Consider the following 18,362-nt stretch of genomic DNA (forward strand, 5'->3'; position numbering starts at 1 on the left):
CCTGGTAAGAGCAATAATGGGAAACACATGTCATAATAACTTCCCTCTTGCCAATAGAACATGGTATGAAGATGACTCCAGATTCCCAAACTGTCGGGAAAATGATGAGCACATGCTTGAGCAAGCTAGGTCCGTGAGGAAGTCTAAAGACCATCAGATAATATTGCGAGCCTGCTTTTTAGAGCGTAAGCTTTTGAAGAACTCTTTAGAACCTTTATCCAAAAGAGCCTTCTACCTATTGGCCCTAGTTTCCTTTTTGGCAATTTTCCTATGATCATTACTCTATAATACGTGGTTAGCATGGCAAAAACTGTCAAGCTCAGTGTGAGACAAATCTTTGACATGACGAAGTTCAATCAACCTTTGACACATGTGACTTTAGCAGCTGCAACCGCTTTCCTCAAGTCACGCAGGTAACACTTTCCATAATCACGAATAACAAACTGCATGCAAGAAGCAAAGGCATTCAAAGCATAATCAAGATCAAGCTAGCACTGCTCACGAAGGGGGGCAATGGCAGAACCAACCATTTGCTTATACTCACCATGCTCCAAGTAAGAATTGTTAACTATGAGAATTCATTAATTTGGCACCTTGTCATGGGACATCGGATGGAAGCACAACCTTAGCCATAATGGCGCACGGTCAGAGTGAGGGAAGGCATAATCTACCCATATTTGACAAGTAAAAGCTTCAGACTACTACGCATTTATCATGTACCAATGGTTTAGCTTGGCTTGATACACAAAAGGGCATTATGCTAAAAATTATATCCTAGAAGCATTGGTTTTAGCTCCATCCAAAGATCAACAAGACCAAGCTAAGAAATCAATTGAAACGAATGGCAAACGTTCCAGAACCAACATGTGAGTATGACCTGAAGTATTATCCCCTCGAATTGGTGCATTATTAAAATCCCCACAAAGAAAACCATACTGTCTCTCGAGATATTGCTGCATATCTACCCAAATTAAAGCTATTGGATGAGAAGATTAAGGAGCATAAAATGAGACAAATTCCAATATTTCACCCTGGATAAGACACTGAATGATGATCCACCTTCCGTCTTTCTCATTTAAGGATGCAAGCGAGTGAAGAGCATGCTTGTCAAAAAGAACAACACCCGAGAAAGAATCTTCTCCCGCATAAAAGATATCATAACCAGTATAATGACCTATCCTGCCTGCAAACATATCTGCTTGTGCTTTCAAAGTGCTACATGCCAAGCTACATCTCATTGACATAAGCACACAATGTTCCATTTCCAAATGTCACACAAACCATGTACATTGAAGGTCAAGCATTAGATTTGTTCACACATATTTACAGACATTTTATACAGCTATACACAGCTTAGAGCAAAAAGACATTAAGTCTACATTTCTACCTTAGAATCTGGGCCTCGTCCCTGAGGTGACACAACTACTCGATGAGAGGATAACAAACCAACCACTTCTTCTGGAAACAAAGTATGTCTAGCTGTTATAGCAGCCAGGTAATCCCAATTCTAGAGTTTTATGCAGGAGTATGACCATTTTGAAGAACCACTTTCCATGTGCGAGGAGGTAAAGGTCGTTAAACTGAAATAATTGTTATTAGAGTCTGCCAGTTATCAAATGCATTTTTTTGCTTAACTCGAGGCTAAAATATGACAGGCACTGGACTAGAGGCATTCCCATTATTCAAGACTGGAGCCTTGCCTTTATCGAGAGTTGCATTTACAGATTTATTGGCTTTATTCTCTATGCTAGAAGGCCCAAGGGCTTCCTTATTTTGTACCAGAGAAGGCATGGCATCCGGGGGCATTTTATGCAACATCAAAGGACACTGCGAAGCCATTTGCCTTCGTAGGCTGTCTTCGAGCACCGCTTCACTCCATCGGGGTGTCTCTTTGGTCTACGTGTTGCCTTGCGACTCGCCTTTCTTTTGTCCTGGTGCCTTGTCTTTGTCACATCTGATTCATCGTCCTCTCTTGGTTCTTTTCATGGTGTCTTGTTTTCATGGGAGGTCTTCCTTTGTCGTTTCTATCCTAAGCCCGTTGCCTCTTCTGTGAGTTCTCATGTCGCAAGTTCTTGCTTGAGTTTGGTCGTAGCCTTGTGCACAAGTATGTGTTTGGGTCATGTGCGTTGTTCGTGGGTGTTTTCTCTTCATGTGCAGCCCAACCCGTGTGAGCAATTTCTGGCCTCACCGCTCTATTTGCTACTGTTTCAACCCTCTTGTTAAAGGGTTTCCAGTAGCACAGCCTTGTCTTAGCCCTTTTGATAGCATTCTCTTCATTTGGTGATTTTGCTGACCTTTCGTCCTCTTTTTTTGTCGCCATTTTTCTTGTCTATTTCTCTCTACTCCTTCTATGTGTTCTCTTGTTTATATCCTTCAACCCGTTGCTTTCTCTTGTCGCCCTCATTTGTCAGTGTTTTCCTCTACTCTTTTGTGTTTTTGAAAAATGGCAGCTTATGATTTTAAAAAGACTTTCAGTAAAGAAACATTGGCTCATAACATAAAGCATAAGCAAGCTTTGGGTCAGGATGACCCTGTTTATACCTCTCGAGAGGCACAACTCATTTTTTATGTTATGCATGAAGGTTTTGAAGACACAAGAAAGGATTGGAAAACTGACACTGCAAATTGCATTGTTGATCGTTTTTGGAGGTAAAACGAGACGGTGCTTTGTGCTTTTATTCCAAAAGGCCAAAATGGCAACTTTATTGCAATGAAAATATAAGGCATGGTAAATTTCCTACTTTTATAAGAGCTCAATTTCCTTCAAATGGTCCTTTGTTAGATCAACATTCTTCCCTTTGAGGCTCCTAATTATATGATTGACAATCATTAGTAGCATTTACATTATTCGATTAATTTTTCTGTGGCAAGTGGGAGAGGACTAATTTGAATTTCCATTTTTTCAACATCATGGGGACAGTACAATTTGAAAATAATGCCCAATTTTGTATGTTTCGAATAAGCATTGCCAGAAATAGGTTGCCCTTTATGAAAAAAAAAAGATTTTCGCTAGCACTAATATTAAGCTCCCCTGGTCGATGGTCGGGTTGGGTCGAAGTATATATTAAGAGAACATTCCCATGTCGAAGCTTTGGAATCCCTATTTTTATGCGTAGGCCATAAATAGGATCAATGCGTGAAGATTGCCTTTTTCATCGACTCTGAGGGAGATATCTATTTTCGCGCGACTAACATCAAGGATTTTGGTGATGTTAGTCGTGAAAATAGGCTAAGAGACCATTGCAGAGCATTCGAGCCAATGAGTTGACAGGAATCGCTAGGAATTTCGGTGCGAGCAGGCTGAAAACTCGGGCACTTATTTCTCCGAAGTTGAAGCACTAAGATGTTCCCACGACATATCGAGTTCATTCTACCTATATTTCTGTTCGTCACGGGAATATTCTCTAAGCAATGTGAGAACTAGTCAAACTCTGAATAGTTTGACTTAAAAACGAAGTGGGGGATGGGCCTCTTTTTGGACAAATACAAATAACGTGGGGCCGGCTTCCACATTCGTGATGTGCATTGGTTTGAAAGGCTTAATCGGAGCCCTTTGCATTGGAGAGGACACGTGGCAAGAAAGATGAGGACCGTTGGATGCAGTGCGGTGCATAATGGATTAAGTCAAAAGGCCATGATTAATGCAGATTAATCACGGCAGTATTAATTAAGTTGGATTAATGGACTCAAGTCTACGACCATAAGAGTCAATCTGACTGCACAATGATGCTACTAATTTAGGGTGAGGGCTCAGGGCTAGGTAACCGGAATCAGGTCAAAGCAACTGTAAGAAGGTTCCAGAATCCTACGTGGATGAGTCGGCTACACGTGGAGATGACGTGGAGCCAGGAAGCGTTTTGGCACGGCAGATGACGTGGCAAATGGACTAGACGTGGCTAGTGTGCCAGGGGAGAAAGGAGTGACACGTACGTCATGAGGGCGAGCATCCCACGTGGTGGGCGCATGGGGGTGACGTGGCAAAGGCTGACGTGGAGGAGGGCAGTCCGAGGTGGAGCGAGCGGGTGGAAGGGTGGGGATGGTAGGACAAATGGGGGAGGGACACGTGGAAAGTGATGTGGTTCGAGGCGGTCATTGAATTGGGGCATCGTCTTCTTCAGAGGGTCGTCTCTTTTTTGTTGTCTGTGCTTCGTCTTCGTTTTCTGAGCAAAAAGCTCGATTTTCGCCATAGCCACGAACCTTCAGAGCTTCAGAGCTTCAAAGCTTCACGCCTCTTCTCCCCTTCCCCTCCCTTCCTCTTCTTCCTCAACAATCAACCTGCTCCCCCCTTCCCCGAAGCATTCCCCTCGGTTCCTCCCACCTCCTCATCTTGTAAGTCCCCTCGATCTGTCCTCTCTCTCTCCGATTCTCGCTCCTTCTTCTTCAATTGCGCTCTTCCTCCCTCCAACTCCCCTCCCTGCATGCCCCCTTTTGGAGCTCCGCATTGCTGCCTTCCTCCTTGCCTCCCTCTTCGCTGCGGGAAGTGTGCTCCCCGCAGATCTGTTTAGGGTTTGCTAAAATCTCGCGACTCTTCACAGAAAAACTCAGAGACCTCGGTAGCTGCGAGCAAACAAATTGCGCTTGCGATTTTGCACTGGAATCGATTGGCTCTTATACTTTCACACAGCCTCCATAACGATTTGCGCAGAAGACATTTTTCATGAACAATTTCAAAAACACCGTTTGCGCGATTATCGAAGAAACGCTGAGTTCTAATAGCGGAAGCTTAGTTTTTCCCCGATCCCATAAAGCAGGGACTTTTGCGTCGTGCCTTTCATGTTTTTCGCTACATGGCAGAGAGCGTTGACTACGATCTTGAGAGGTAAGAGGAATGGATAGTTCGCATACACACGGATCTGCTCTAGTTAGGTTAATGTGAAGTCCAAAAGCCACTCTGCGAAATTTAGGTTTGTATGTTGTGGACTTTGTCGGAGGTTTCAGCCTCGTTAGCCATGACCATATTCGCAGGGATCGCATTTAGGCAGTTCATCTCTGCGCAAAATTTGCGATGTTTCTGGAGGTGCAGTTTCGAGCAGTCTAAATCTTGTTGATGGCTACAAAGCTTACGACTCATTGAAATTGGGAGCTTTTGTAATGCTCAGGGGCTAGTGTCACTTCGACGTGATTCGTGCAGGTTTTGTTTATAAGGCTCAGGGCCTCGTGTCTCTTCGACGTGATTTGTGCAGGTTTACTCCACGTTTGAGTGTAGGTACGCTAGTTAGTCTGATGTAGTCTTATTCGTCCCAATTTTGAAGGATATACTCCTGGGAGCTTTGTTTTGAAAAGCTTCTGTCTTTCAATCGTATGTTTATCGGAACACTTGGCTTGAATTATGTCTAATGGTTGAGCAGTCTACACTGGCGATTGGCTTATGGCAGGTTTACCATGGATATTTCTCTGGAAAAGAAAAAGGTTTACAATGGATATACAGTGTAATTGAGATGGCATCGTGTAATGGAGTTACGGCAGGTGAAAAGCCAGGCTTGCTGGCAGCTTCCAAACGAATTCTCGCAACACCACAGAAACACGTGGAGAAGCGAAGGCTTGAAGAGGAACCGAGCTTGGCTGTCATTGCAGCTATGGAGGACGACGTAGATGTAGACTTGCGGGAGGTCTACTTCTTGATTATGCACTTCTTGTCTAGCGGTCCGTGCACCAGAGCCTCTGGCCAGCTATGGAACGAGCTCCTGCAGCATAAGCTCCTACCTAGGCGTTACCATGCCTGGTATTCAAGGGCGGGTGTTTATAGCGGTGACGAGGATGACGACGGGTCATCGTTTCCTTTGAGTTACATCCAAGTTGTAGAGAGGTATGTGTGACGTGTTGCAGGCATTCTGCAGGTTTTAACTTCAAAGGTATCAGTGCGGAGGCGTGTAGAATGTAGCACATTTGAAAGACCTACAGATTTCTTACTTGAGGATATTTGTGCGTCAGTCTAAGACGTAGATAATCATCAATAGTACTCTTGCAGTTCTCTTTAAGGCTTTTGTAACCTGTCTCAGCTATGTGTCGGCATGTGAATTTTTATGTGTAGACATCCCAACATCGAGAAGAATCATCTAGTGAAGCTGTTACGTCAGCAGCTGGTAGCTTCAAGGAGAGCAGCAGCCGCTTTGGAGCCTGTCAGCTCAAGAATTCCTACTGCAGCAGACGTGCCCACCCTCTTAGGGCTTGGTTCATTTTCACTTTTGGATTGTGAGTTCCAATTGTTTCTTGATTTTGCTAGCAAAAACTGTCAATTCTTGAGCCTCTCAAGCTTTTTTTTTTTCAGCTTTACATCAGAACACTGATATTAGTGTTTGCAGCTGAACATACCAGAGGGAAAGAGCAGGGTTCTCCATGGCTGTTACAATTTCGGTGGCCACATTGGCATTCGGATCAGGTTCATGGATTGACTTTGAGAGAATTGGGTGGTGGTTTTGCGAGGCATCATCGCTCACCGTCCATCAGGGCTGCTAGTTACGCTATTGCCAAACCATCTGTCTTGGTTGACAGAATACAGATTATAAAAAAGTTCAGGGGCCATCGGAATGCTGTCTATTGTGGTATATTTCAGGCCAGAAATAAAGTTTGTAGGTGCTTGTGAAATGGCGCTATCTGTTGTAATGTAACTTTGCAGTCATGGTGTAAGCTCATTGTGACATATCAGTACATGCGTTATTCTACCAGGACCATCCCTATTTCACTAGTTGTACATTATCGAGAACACTATTTCCAATATGGGAGCTGCCATCCTCTGCAACTGCCTTATATCATTGCTGCACATATCCCTAGGGCTGAAGTCCACGTCTGGCCAGTGCATTTTGTCAGCTTGCTGGAATGTGCCGTACTTGATCTCCGCTGCTGAGGCCTTGCAACATAGCAGCCTATAGCTACCTATACCACCATCTAGCAGCCTATTGCTGCCTACGCAACCACTGCCTCCTGAAGGCTTTGTACTGCTCATCGTGCTTTTTGGGTCTGATCAGACTGGTCATTTGCCACTCGCCTTTAAGCTGACTTGGAGCATTTTGTGTAAGATTATCCCAAAGCTGATTAGACTGATCAGACTGGTTGTTTGCCACTTGCCTTTAAGCTGACTTGGACTGCAGGCTCTGACCACTTGTCTCTAGTACAGAGGCTTCACAGCATCCTGCTACATGCATGGCCTGAAACCTGGATTGCTAAGCCTGCACTGGCGTCCTATTGGGATGGTTCTTTCCCACTATCCTCAAAGCAGACTTAGATGAATCAGTTTGTCACTGGCACTGATAGCATAAATCAAATTTGTAATTTTCATGCCTGTAGTTGGAAAACATAGGGAGCTTTCAATGGGTTACTCATAGAAATTTGTTTTGTTTTTCATTTATGTGCAGCTATTTTCGACAGAACTGGGCAGCATATAATTACTGGTTCAGATGACCGGCTGGTGAAAATCTGGTCAACAGAAACAGGTCTTTGCCTTCGGAGTTGTCGTGGGCATGAGGTCCTCCTCTACCCTTCTCATTACCCTAGGGCCTAAAAGCTGCTTTGAAGCTAGGGATGTTGAACTTTGAAACTTTGTTTATACAGACCATTTTGTGGTTCACATGTACTGCAGGGTGATATTACAGATTTGGCTGTTAGCAGTGGTAATGCACTTGTAGCATCTGCTTCAAACGATTGTACAATCCGTGTTGTAAGGCTTACTTTCGATTCCCAGCTCCATATTGCAGATTCGTTTACCGGCAATATATGTTGTATGTACGTTAACTATTGCATTCTGTACTTCCAGTGATAATTGTGTGTTTGTGGAGGCTGTTTGTTGAGCGTGTATTCAATTCCTTTTTTGCCAGTGGCGTCTACCACATGGGGTCCCAGTTTCAGTGCTGCGTGGCCACAATGGTGCAGTGACAGCTATTGCCTTTAGCCCAAGGCAGAGTTGTGAGCATCATCTACTGTCGTAAGTTCATATGCTACAAAGACTGTATAAATTAAGTGATCCTACGTGTGGAGTTTCATATGGCTGTATGCTTTCAGAGTATTTTGACGTTTGCATGTCTTAGGGTGTGCTTGTTCTTGTGAGAGTTTTCCTTCTCGTAGAGTAAGCCTGATATTATATTTTCTTATGAATATTCTCACAGTCTTGTGTGCTTGGATTTGCAATTAGGTCTTCAGATGACGGAACATGTCGCATTTGGGATGCTCGAGACTCCTCTGTAATGCCTCGAGTCTATAAGCCAAAGCCAGAAGCAAGCAATACATGTAAGTTTCTGCAGTGTTTCTGTAGTTTTGGTTGCAAGTGTGACATGCCCTTACAATTCGGGAATCCCAAAAATGTTGTCCCACTACCTTCGTTTGTTACAAAGAGCACATTGAAAGTTTGGTCATAAGGTCTTTAACTAGATCTCTTAATTCATTTGTCTCTCTAATGAACTATACCAACCGTGATGATGAAGTTAGATGCAATCCACAGAATCTGCAGATCTATTGGTTATGATTTTTTACCTTGCACCAGTCATGGCCTGCAAGCATTTTGAATCTTACAGAATTTTTTTGTTATGTTTTGGGAAAATTTCAGCTGCAAAGTCCAGTGTCCCAGTTCTACCTGTGCAACAGGCAGGGCTTCAGATTTCTTGTTGTGCTTTCAATGCAGATGGTACTATCTTTGTAACTGGCAGCTCAGACAGGTTTGCACGGGTAATGTGTCTGGTTACTCTCTTTTTATTTTTAGTGATTCATCCTGGATTGTGTATTGGTGATATTGAAGCATCTGTGCATTCCTCTGCAGGTTTGGGATGCTCGGAGGTGGAATGATGAAATCACGGGGAAACCAAATCATGAGCTAGATTTGCTGAAGGGTCACGAGAATGCTGTAAATTATGTGCAGTTCAGGTGGATTCCTGATCAATTATAGTGTACTAGCCTTTGATTTTTTGGATTGCTATTGCTCAAGAGTTTTTCTTTTTTTGGTGATAAGTGGTTGTGCAGGCCCATTGAGGCCAATTGCTACTGAAAGTGTCAAGGAGGAGCGCATAGCCAAATTCAGGAATTCCTGGTTTGTACCCTTTGTTGCAACTTGCAATGTCATCACAGGAGGAAGTTTGTATGCATGCTTTTGTTTCCTTCTTTGACATGATGTGTTGATATGAAAAGTTCAAGGACCTTGCTCCTTCCAGGGCTGCACGTGATAGTATTGTGACTTGTTCCCGGGATGGCAGTGCCATAATTTGGGTTCACAAATCTCGCAGGAAAGATGTAAGTAGCTTTTGCTGCTTTGGGAATTAACTCTTTGTTGGGGGGTTCTCTTGGAGACATGTTTTCCAAGCTGATGCCAACGTTTAATACTGAACTGTTTGTAGGCCAGATCAGGTCGCTGGGCAAAGGCCTATCATCTGCATGTACCACCTCCGCCTATGCCTCCTCAACCACCCAGAGGTGGAGGTCCTCGGCAAAGGCTGCTTCCAACCCCGCGGGGTGTAAATATGATTGTCTGGAGCTTGGATAATCGCTTTGTTCTTGCTGCAATAATGGGTAAGCATTGCCTTCATTTGTTCTCAGCTGGTCCTGGTTGAATTAATAATTTTCAAACGGCTTGTGATAATACAGCTCTTTTTGAACTGCAAATGGAGTATCGTGGGTAAAACTAAATATAATAATTGTAAAAGGCAGGTCTGATGTTGAATTTCAAGTTATAAAACAAAAAAGAGGTTGTTTGCTTAGTTGTGTGACTGTCTGGACCTTAATTGTCAAAGGAGGACATGCCTTGCCAAGTAACTTTGAATTAAAAAGTATTATGCTTTTCTCTTTGGAGTCGCACAAGGATGCAACTTGTCTTTCATTCTGACCGCATGGTCTTGAGCCATCTGGTATCAGCTTGTGAAAGCATGCTGGCCGTTTCCTGTGTTTGACAATATTGCAGATTGCAGGATCTGTGTGTGGAATGCAGTGGATGGAAGCTTAGTCCACTCTCTTACTGGCCATACCAAATCGGTTCGTACATACCTACTGCCTTGCACTGTCTTGACATCGGCACTTGAATTAATGACCTTAAGGCTGGGCATGTCAGGCATGTACTTGGATATAGCTGCTTTCTGCTGCAATATAACACGAGACTCACTTTGTTTTTTTTTGTAACTATGAACTCAAACCTGTATGTTCCATTTACAGTGACTCGTACTGATTTTTCCTTTTTTAGCTGCCAAAATTTGATTATTATACCTAAGCATAAGTATTTCTTCATTTTTGGGGGCGGGAAATGATGGTCCAGACATATGTTGTGGATGTACACCCCTTCAATCCAAGGATTGCGATGAGTGCTGGCTATGATGGGCGGGTGATCATCTGGGATGTAAGTATAATTGCTACTTGATTCCTCTGACCTCAGCATTTTGGTTTATGTATTTACAAGCGCTAAGATGAATCAAAGATGACACGGTCCTAGCCTTTCATGGGTTGGCAGATCTGGGAGGGACGGCCTGTTCGCATTTACGAAACTGGAGATTTTGAAATTGTTGATGGCAGTTTTTCTCCGTAAGACTTTGCAACTTGATGCGCTGCTTACTGTTGAGGATAAAGATGAAGCATTGGTGTGATCTTCTGCTTTGAATAATAAGATGATTTTGTATAATTTGTCCGAGTTTTAAGACATGATCTTTGGATTTTTGGGCTACAGTTAGTAGCACTTATACCTTTTCTCTCAAGAAGAGTGAGAAGCTTCTAATTTCGTAACATAAATGTGTTAATATCTTGGGGTGAAAGTGTTAGACAATGGACCGTTTCTCTCTTTGTAATTTTAAAGATAGAGGCCACATCACACTGATCTTGAAATTTTTTAGGGATACCAAGATGTTTCTGGAAGTCCAGTCTCATGCTTTTTCAGTTCCCTGTAGTAAATGGGGCTAGACCCATATCTGTGTTTGTGACACTTTCCCCCCGGCTCTTGATGGCACTAAGAAGCATTCTGATCTTCATAGCCTTACCAATTGCCATCTAAGACATGTAATCACTACATACATGATGAGCTGTAATAAGCCTACCAACAAGCTTTGCATGAACTCTTTATGGGTTTGGAAGACAGGTCCTCAACGAATTGCTGTTTAGCTGTTGAATAAGAAGGATGTGTGCATTTATTACAGGAGCTGGTCACTGGAACAGGGCCACATCAGAAACATTTTTGTAGCCTTATGATTCTTCTGTACAAGCTTGCAAAACTCCTCCAGGGAATACTTGAGATCTTCTTCTTTCAAGCTAGCAAGTGATGAATGAGAACCATGTGTGCTTGCTCCTCCACCTCCCATGAATGGATATGTGAAGGAGATGACCTGGTTGAATGTTCTTTATGTGTTTTTGCAAAATTTTGAAGTTTGAACTTGTTTTTTAATGAATTGAAGAAATAAATCTTTAGAGAGGCAAATAGAGGACTGTGAATATCATATGAAGAAAGGTTGCTCCTGTTGCTTTGGTGACAGTAGCAGCTGTCTTTTTCTTTTTGTACCAGTGTCTCCCCTGGTCATTGTCTTGCGATTGTTCTTGTTATCGTCATGCAAACTGTGGGATTGTTTGCTGCCTACTTTCACACATCCCTAGGTGCTCTTCAATGACAATGTTTTCCACAAGGTTTATGCCCCTTAAAGTTTGGACTATCGCCATGCTTTTTTAGGCCACTCTTTTGTGCAGTTGTGATTTACTGCATTAAATATATTGAGTTACGTCTTTTGTTTGTGAAAGTGCAGTTGTTTCTGATCTTACCCCAAAAAAATTGTGCTACAGGGATGGTACATCCATTGTAGTATCAGATGAGGTGGGGCAAATATATCTGCTGTCAACTGGCCAAGGAGAATCACAGAAGGATGCGAAGTATGATCAGGTATGCTTGTTGTTCTTGGACTCATATGTGTGTCCTGTCGAGGTGTTGGTGTAGGCACATAAGCTTGTATTGGGTGCAATTTTGAATATATTCTTTTATCTGGTAGTTCTTCTTGGGAGATTTCCGGCCTCTTGTGCGTGATATACAAGGCAATGTGCTAGATCAGGTGCTTTTTTATTGCCCTCACCCCTTCTTTTTGTGTCAGCTTCATGTTCTAGTGGCTTTTTGGACTTAAGTTTGCTGTTTCAATGCCAATGCAGGAGACACAACTACCTCCACATCAGAGGAATATCCAAGATCTTCTTTGTGATGCAAGTAAGTAGCATGATTACTAGTTGTGGGGATTTCTTAGAAAGAAACTGTGGTAGTTTGTTTGCAAAAATGCATTACCACCAATGAATTGTGTCAAATTAAAATGTGCATGACTCGAGGGTAGCAACTTTATATGCCGAATTTGATTGCTTCTGTCTGTCCAGATATGATTCCGTACCAGGAACCCTATCAGAGCATGTATCAACAGCGGCGTTTAGGAGCTCTGGGCATAGATTGGCAACCTCCACCTGTTAATTTTGCAGTTGGCACAATGGATGATGTCAATTATGTGGCTTTTGGTGACAATTCACTTGCTGTGCATCCAATCATTCAAGGATCCCCTGGTGACACTGCGATGGATGGTGCAATGAGATGGGTTGAGCAACCCCCAGATGCAGACGAGACAATGGACTGGGAGCAGGACATAACCAGGTTGAGTGACGACTCTGGATCTGACTACAGTGTCAGTGAGGAGAGTCTGAGTCTACTTGACGATGAAGGAACTGCTAGCTCTACTGAAGGCATTGTACATAGTGATGAGGAAGAAGGTGAAAGTAAAGAAGAAAGCATACAGGAGACTCAGTTGCGGCGGTCAAACCGTAACAAGCGAAAAGCAGAGGTATGAGATTGTCTTTTTAGAGTTTCAGTTAAGGTGGTGCGATCTTTGTCCTGCATCTGGCCGTTAATGCCAAATAGTATTGCAATATGAGCGTGATGATAATTTTCTAGGACTTCAACTTGCCCTGTGAGTGACCTTTACACTTTTTGTTGCAGGGAATGGTGAGCAATCTTCTTGGAAGGAAAGTAAGGAGAAAACCGTCTAATTCACAAGACACAAATGAAGGGTCCGCAGATGCTACAGACAGAAGGTCCATAAGGCAAAGACATTTCAAAGATAATCAACATCATTTGTTGGCTGTGAGACCTGCATTGCAACAACAGCAAGCACGACCGAAGAGAGTGGCTGCTAAGAATGCTTTACAGTTCTTTTCTCACATTAGTAGAAATGACGATGAGGATGAGGAAGAACTCTCTTCTAGCCAGCATGACACAAGTTCTTACAACACTGAAGAAGGGGCAGAGTCTGAGGGGCCTCCTGTAAGCCCTTCCCTGAGTAGTGGGCAGAAGAATGTAGTTGAGCATGAAGATGATCACAGAAGAGAAGCAAGAGAGGAAATAATGGTCACAGAAGAAAAAGTTGAAATTTCTGAAAGCAATGAGAAAGATGGCAATTTTGAAGTGGATGACAAAGTAGTAATTTCAGAGAAGGATGGTGAAGAGGAAATTTATCAGAAAGAAGATTATTCTGAGAAAGATATTAAAGATGAAGACTTTGCAAGAAATACAATAGAGGAGAGTTTAAAGAAAGATGACAAAGAGGAGGATTCTAGGGAGGATGACAAAGATGAAAATTCTGGAATGGATGCAAATGAGGCTATTTCAGGAAGGGATATGTCAGCCAAATTAAAGGTGGCTGAGCTGGGAGAGTTCAGCAGGCGACCCAGGTCCCAAAGGCGGCTGGTTCTGAAGTTGCGAAATAGCGGAACCAACCTTATGGAGTCAAAGAGCAGAAGTCCAGGGGAGCAGGCAAATGCACCATCTGCTGGGGAACATTTTGCATTGAAAGCAGATCAAATTTCAGCTCGGAGGGATCACAATCAGAGGAAATTGAGAAGGCTTGTTGTCAAACCTCCCCAGTCTGTAGCACTCCCTTCTAATAACTATTGTGGTATATCTGACACAGGTGACCATAGGGATGATCACAATGGCATTGCAAACAGTGCCTTGATGACATGGTACCCACATGAAGTAAGGTTTCCAGGAGATCATAGAAGGTTGTTTAGTAATGGAAAGAGGAAATGTCAACAATCAACAAGTATACAAAATTCAAAACATCCAAATGGTGGACATGGAGCTGGCACCACCGAGCCAAGTGACTCGAATCCTTCCAGTTTAAGCTGCAGCAATGACAGGTTAACTAGCAATAGTGGGCCTTTTCAAGGTGGCGTAGGGGAGGACTTAAAAGCTACATTCCCAGATGTTGAGTCAAAATTTGTGAGCCATGAAGGGGAGGCTCACAGTGGAGGGGTAAAGAAGTTACGTGCAGTTGGAACTGTGATCTCTTCCCCTGCACCTTTTGATCTATCGGCACGAGAGACCAGAAACTCAGGGAAAAGGCATTTGGAGAATCATGGGTCCCCATCCCCAGATACTGTTGCGAGATCGCAACCCGTGAACTCAAGATTTTCAAACATGCCTTTGGACCAAGCTCAGAAAAATTTGCTGAATGATGGGCGAATCGTGACTAGGTCAGGAACAAGTACTAGGCAAAGGCAGATGGAAAGTAGTGTGGTTCTTTCACGATTACAAGATACCTCAAGATCTAGGCTGGAGCAAACAGCAGAGACACGTGGAATATCTGCTCAGGGGAGGCATGGGCAGATGGATGTCCAAAAACAGATACCTTCTCAGATGCATGAGTTTAAAGGTCGGAATGGCCCAATAGCTAGTGCCAATGGTATGGAGCATGCTGCTAGGGCATTGAAAGGGAGAAGGACTTTTGTACATAGCATATCAGAAAAGATGGATGAGCATGAAGATTCACACGTTTTGCAATTGAGTGATGGAGAATTTAATCACCATCCTATCTTGGAGGCTTCCCCAAGAAGAACTGCTCACACAAGAGGAGCTTTGAAGCAAAATAATACATTTGAAGGATTTGACATCGATCAGCAAAGAAGTACGAGGGATGATCCCAATGGTGTTACTCAGGATCCTCTTAGGAGGAGGGGTGATATAATGCAGGATGTAAGTGGAGGTAACAGTGAAAGTGACTTTATCCAAGACAATGAAAGCTGGAGCGAATCTCAGAGTGGAGAAGAGAGAGGTGATAGTTATATACAATTTCTAAGACATAAAAGGAGAACCTTGGGTGAACTAGAATCAATAAACAACATAGTTCAAAACTCAAGTGAGGACTTCATGGGCAAGAGAAGAATACGGAACATGAGATCAGTGATGTCTGAAGGTTGCAGAGAAGCCAGATCGAAATTAAGTAGAGAAAGAAGAACACCTTTGAACAAGGGAAAAGAGAAGATCGGGAGCAGAAGAGGGCGTACTTGGACAGAAACTATTCCTTGGCATGATAATCATGAAGCTCGTGAAAGACGGCAGCGAGAACGACACCTAGATGATCCTGAAGGCGGATTGACTCAGAATAATGATAAGACGCCCATTGCAGAACTGAATAGATCAAGTGGTCTGCAGAGGACTGTTAGAAACCGGACATCTATACCAAATGAAAAAAAGGGTATTCGATTATCCCGTCGAACAAGAAGAGATGCATCTTGGGATAGGGAGCAAGGAAGACTTGCTGAAATGTCCATGGCCAATAGAGACAAAGGTGTCCGAACTAGAAAGAGCTCAGCCTGGCTTTTGCTGTCAGAGGTGGAAGAAGGCACTCGTTACATTCCTCAATTTGGTGACGAGGTTGCCTACGTTAGGCAGGTAGAAAATCTTCTATCAATTTCTATTAGCATCAGCAGATATTCAAAACTTTCCAGTGTGCTAAAATTTTATGGGTGGTTTTTTTGAATGTCTGTTGATCAGGGACACCAGGAGTTTCTGGAGAAACATAAAATAGACGAGCCTGGCCCCTGGACAATTTTCAAGGATAGTCTCAGGGCTGTGGAAATCTGTCAAGTTGTGGGGCTTGATTATGCAATCCTTACAGATTCTGGGGATACTTGCTGTAAACTCACTTTGGAATTTTCTGATGTCAATTCACAATTACAGGGAAATACCTTCTGGCTAACCTTGCCAGAACTGACAGATTTCCCAGACTTCATTGTAGAGAAAAGTAGGTATGATGCTGCTGTAGAAAGGAATTGGACTCATCGAGATAAATGCAAAGTATGGTGGAGGTCTCCTGATGGACAGGGTGGTGAATGGTGGGAAGGGAGAGTTATATCTGTAAAAGCCAAGGATGAGAATTTTCCGGATAGCCCTTGGGATAGGTTTATAGTACAATACAAAACTGACACATCGAAGCCCTTGAATCACAGTCCTTGGGAGCTCTTCGATCCAAAAAACATTAGGTGGGAACCTCCACACATTGATGAGGAGAACAGAGCCTATTTCCTGTCTCTGCTGGAATCTGCTGCAAATGAGCCTGAGGTAAGTTTCTAATGTGCTTGATTTGGTATATGAACATCTGTAAAAATGTGTGTTGTTAATCACCTCGTCACATTTTCTGCAGGATGCATATGGTTTGCATAGACTCAATCAATTGGCTTGCAAAGCAGATTTCATTAACAGGTACATTATGTTTGTGATTTGGCCTGCGCTGTTTGTTTTGTTTTAGAGGATGAGTTGGGACATGTTCTTGGACACCCACACACACATATTCAGGGTATCGAAACATTTCTTTTATTTTGTTGGCTGAAGAGAGCTCTTATTATCCTAGTTTGTGTACAGGTTACCTCTTCCGTTGACATTGGATATCATCAAGCATCGGTTGCAGAATGACTACTATCATTCGACTAAGGCTTTCTATTTTGATGTGCGGCTTCTTGTCTCTAATGCTGATATCTACTATGGGAACGACAGCCTGATGGCAAAGCAAATGCAAAGTTTTGCCAGGGATATATTGGAAGAAATTTCTTGTGAATCCCCTGCTTGAATTCAGCAGTGAATTGCTGGCTTCTCTTCTTTTGGTAACAGCCCATTGTACATTTCATACTTTTGCTCGCTTCGAGAGGCCATGCTCAACGTGTATCTCACAACTGGATGAGTGATTGTATACATTAGAGATTGCCCCAGGCACTTGTACAATCCCTGTACTTGTAATAACACATCTGTGGTGTTTGTGCACCTAAAACTGGCAGCACTTGATACCCATGTGCGAGGACATCAATGTTGGTTGGGCATGGTTCCATTAATATTTCTTCTCAGAAAACACGGGAATCAAGGTCCCCCAATCAGCTTGTGAAGGACAATATACCCTTGTTTGAAAGTGGACTCACACTATATCTGGTGCCCATTTTTGGCTCTGATCCTGTTCAGGATTTTCTTTATATCTTTCAAGCTACTCTCTAGGCGTTTAAAAAAAATTAGCCATATGAGGTCACATAGAAAATCGTAAGAGGGGGGTTCATAACACAGTATTATAATATGAGTTTTCCCCCCTTAAGAGATCTGAATTACATGTGCATCGTCCTGAAAGGCTACGGTAATGCTTTTAATGTGACGTGAATGTCTGGAAAGGAAGGCAAGAGTTCTGATTATGTACTTTTCAAATGGATGCAACTCTGTAGAAAGTGGGCAGCAAACCTGTCTTTGTTTAATATTTTAAAGGTACTCTACAATATTTCTCTTTATTTATTATTATTATTATTATTATATATTTATTGGGGGGGGGATTGGAATTTGCTTGGAAAGTTAAATAGTTCACAATGAAGCAGGATTGTTACAGTCAGAATATGTCTTACCAATTATTTTACAGAATGTATGTATTGATCCTTCAAATAGCACCCACATTAATTATAAGTAAACGTAAGGGCATCAGTTACGCAGCCTCTTGAGCACAAATCTTCTGAACCTAACTTTGTGAGTACACATTACTATCTAGGATGCAGGCTGGATAAGTTGCTGTGGTGGCTTACCTGATGCACTGTCTGTTTATATGGCTCTTTTGTACTCAATACTGATAAATTTCAGTTCATGTTGTGCTTTACTCCAGGTCTGTATGCGCCTTCTTGTGTATGCTTGTGTGCACTTAGTAAGATACTGAGCGTTGAGTCATTCTGTGGTCTGCTGCTGCAGGGTTTTGGCCCAGCAAGCAAACCTCAATGTTCTCTGACATGAAATGCTTTACCCTTAACACTTTATAGTTTTATCAGAGTCCATTGGGAAGGGATTTTGAATGTAAATGGAAGCGAAAAGGTAACAAGGTCTTCACAACCAAAATGATAACCCCCTTGCCAACACAGCAAACAAAAACCACCCTTGATAAATGGAAAACACATGCACACAGGCAAAATAGATGATGTAGCTTCCTTAGATCAAATGGTAGGCATCAAAGTGAGCTAAAAGGGCAGGTGAACTTGTCACCTCATGGCCTAGCATGGGAAAAAAGATTATTAGAGACCCATAAGGAAGAGGCAACAAACCTTGGTGGACAGACTGGTGGTAAATTATGATTGTCTCATTAAGCTGGAGTAAAGCA

General features: G+C 42.8%; 1 protein-coding gene across 2 annotated transcripts; it reads left to right on the top strand.

Moving 5' to 3' along the window:
* The first annotated feature begins 4,146 nt into the window (after positions 1-4,146).
* Positions 4,147-17,406, top strand: LOC147886991 (uncharacterized). Of its 2 annotated transcripts, none has more exons than XM_087394391.1 (24): positions 4,147-4,329; positions 5,376-5,806; positions 6,032-6,192; positions 6,303-6,542; positions 7,353-7,462; positions 7,577-7,654; positions 7,812-7,918; positions 8,126-8,220; positions 8,537-8,655; positions 8,747-8,850; positions 8,936-9,013; positions 9,135-9,213; positions 9,318-9,489; positions 9,878-9,948; positions 10,226-10,306; positions 10,418-10,488; positions 11,728-11,824; positions 11,931-11,990; positions 12,085-12,139; positions 12,301-12,755; positions 12,911-15,643; positions 15,746-16,312; positions 16,395-16,453; positions 16,613-17,406. In XM_087394391.1, the coding sequence occupies exons 2-24, from the start codon at positions 5,439-5,441 to the stop codon at positions 16,815-16,817; spliced, it is 6,165 nt and encodes a 2,054-aa protein (XP_087250517.1). In that variant the 5' UTR covers positions 4,147-4,329; positions 5,376-5,438; the 3' UTR covers positions 16,818-17,406. The 2 variants fall into 2 exon arrangements, with proteins under 2 accessions (XP_087250517.1, XP_087250518.1); XM_087394392.1 differs by lacking the exon at positions 4,147-4,329 and adding an exon at positions 5,136-5,206.
* The last annotated feature ends 956 nt before the right edge of the window (positions 17,407-18,362 follow it).

This window comes from Dipteris shenzhenensis, chromosome 23, assembly GCF_047967505.1.
Source record: "Dipteris shenzhenensis isolate YYH24624 ecotype China chromosome 23, Dip_SZ_1.0, whole genome shotgun sequence".
Classification (NCBI taxonomy): Eukaryota; Viridiplantae; Streptophyta; class Polypodiopsida; order Gleicheniales; family Dipteridaceae; genus Dipteris; species Dipteris shenzhenensis.

What these genes read in the sequence shown, in the direction of transcription:
- LOC147886991 (XM_087394391.1), top strand. Translation starts at nt 5,439, where the DNA reads ATGGCATCGTGTAATGGAGTTACGGCAGGTGAAAAGCCAGGCTTGCTG. An exon ending in AGGATGCGAAGTATGATCAG is followed by an intron (nt 11,825 to 11,930) that starts GTATGCTTGTTG and finishes TTTATCTGGTAG; the next exon opens with TTCTTCTTGGGAGATTTCCG. An exon ending in CTGCTGCAAATGAGCCTGAG is followed by an intron (nt 16,313 to 16,394) that starts GTAAGTTTCTAA and finishes CATTTTCTGCAG; the next exon opens with GATGCATATGGTTTGCATAG.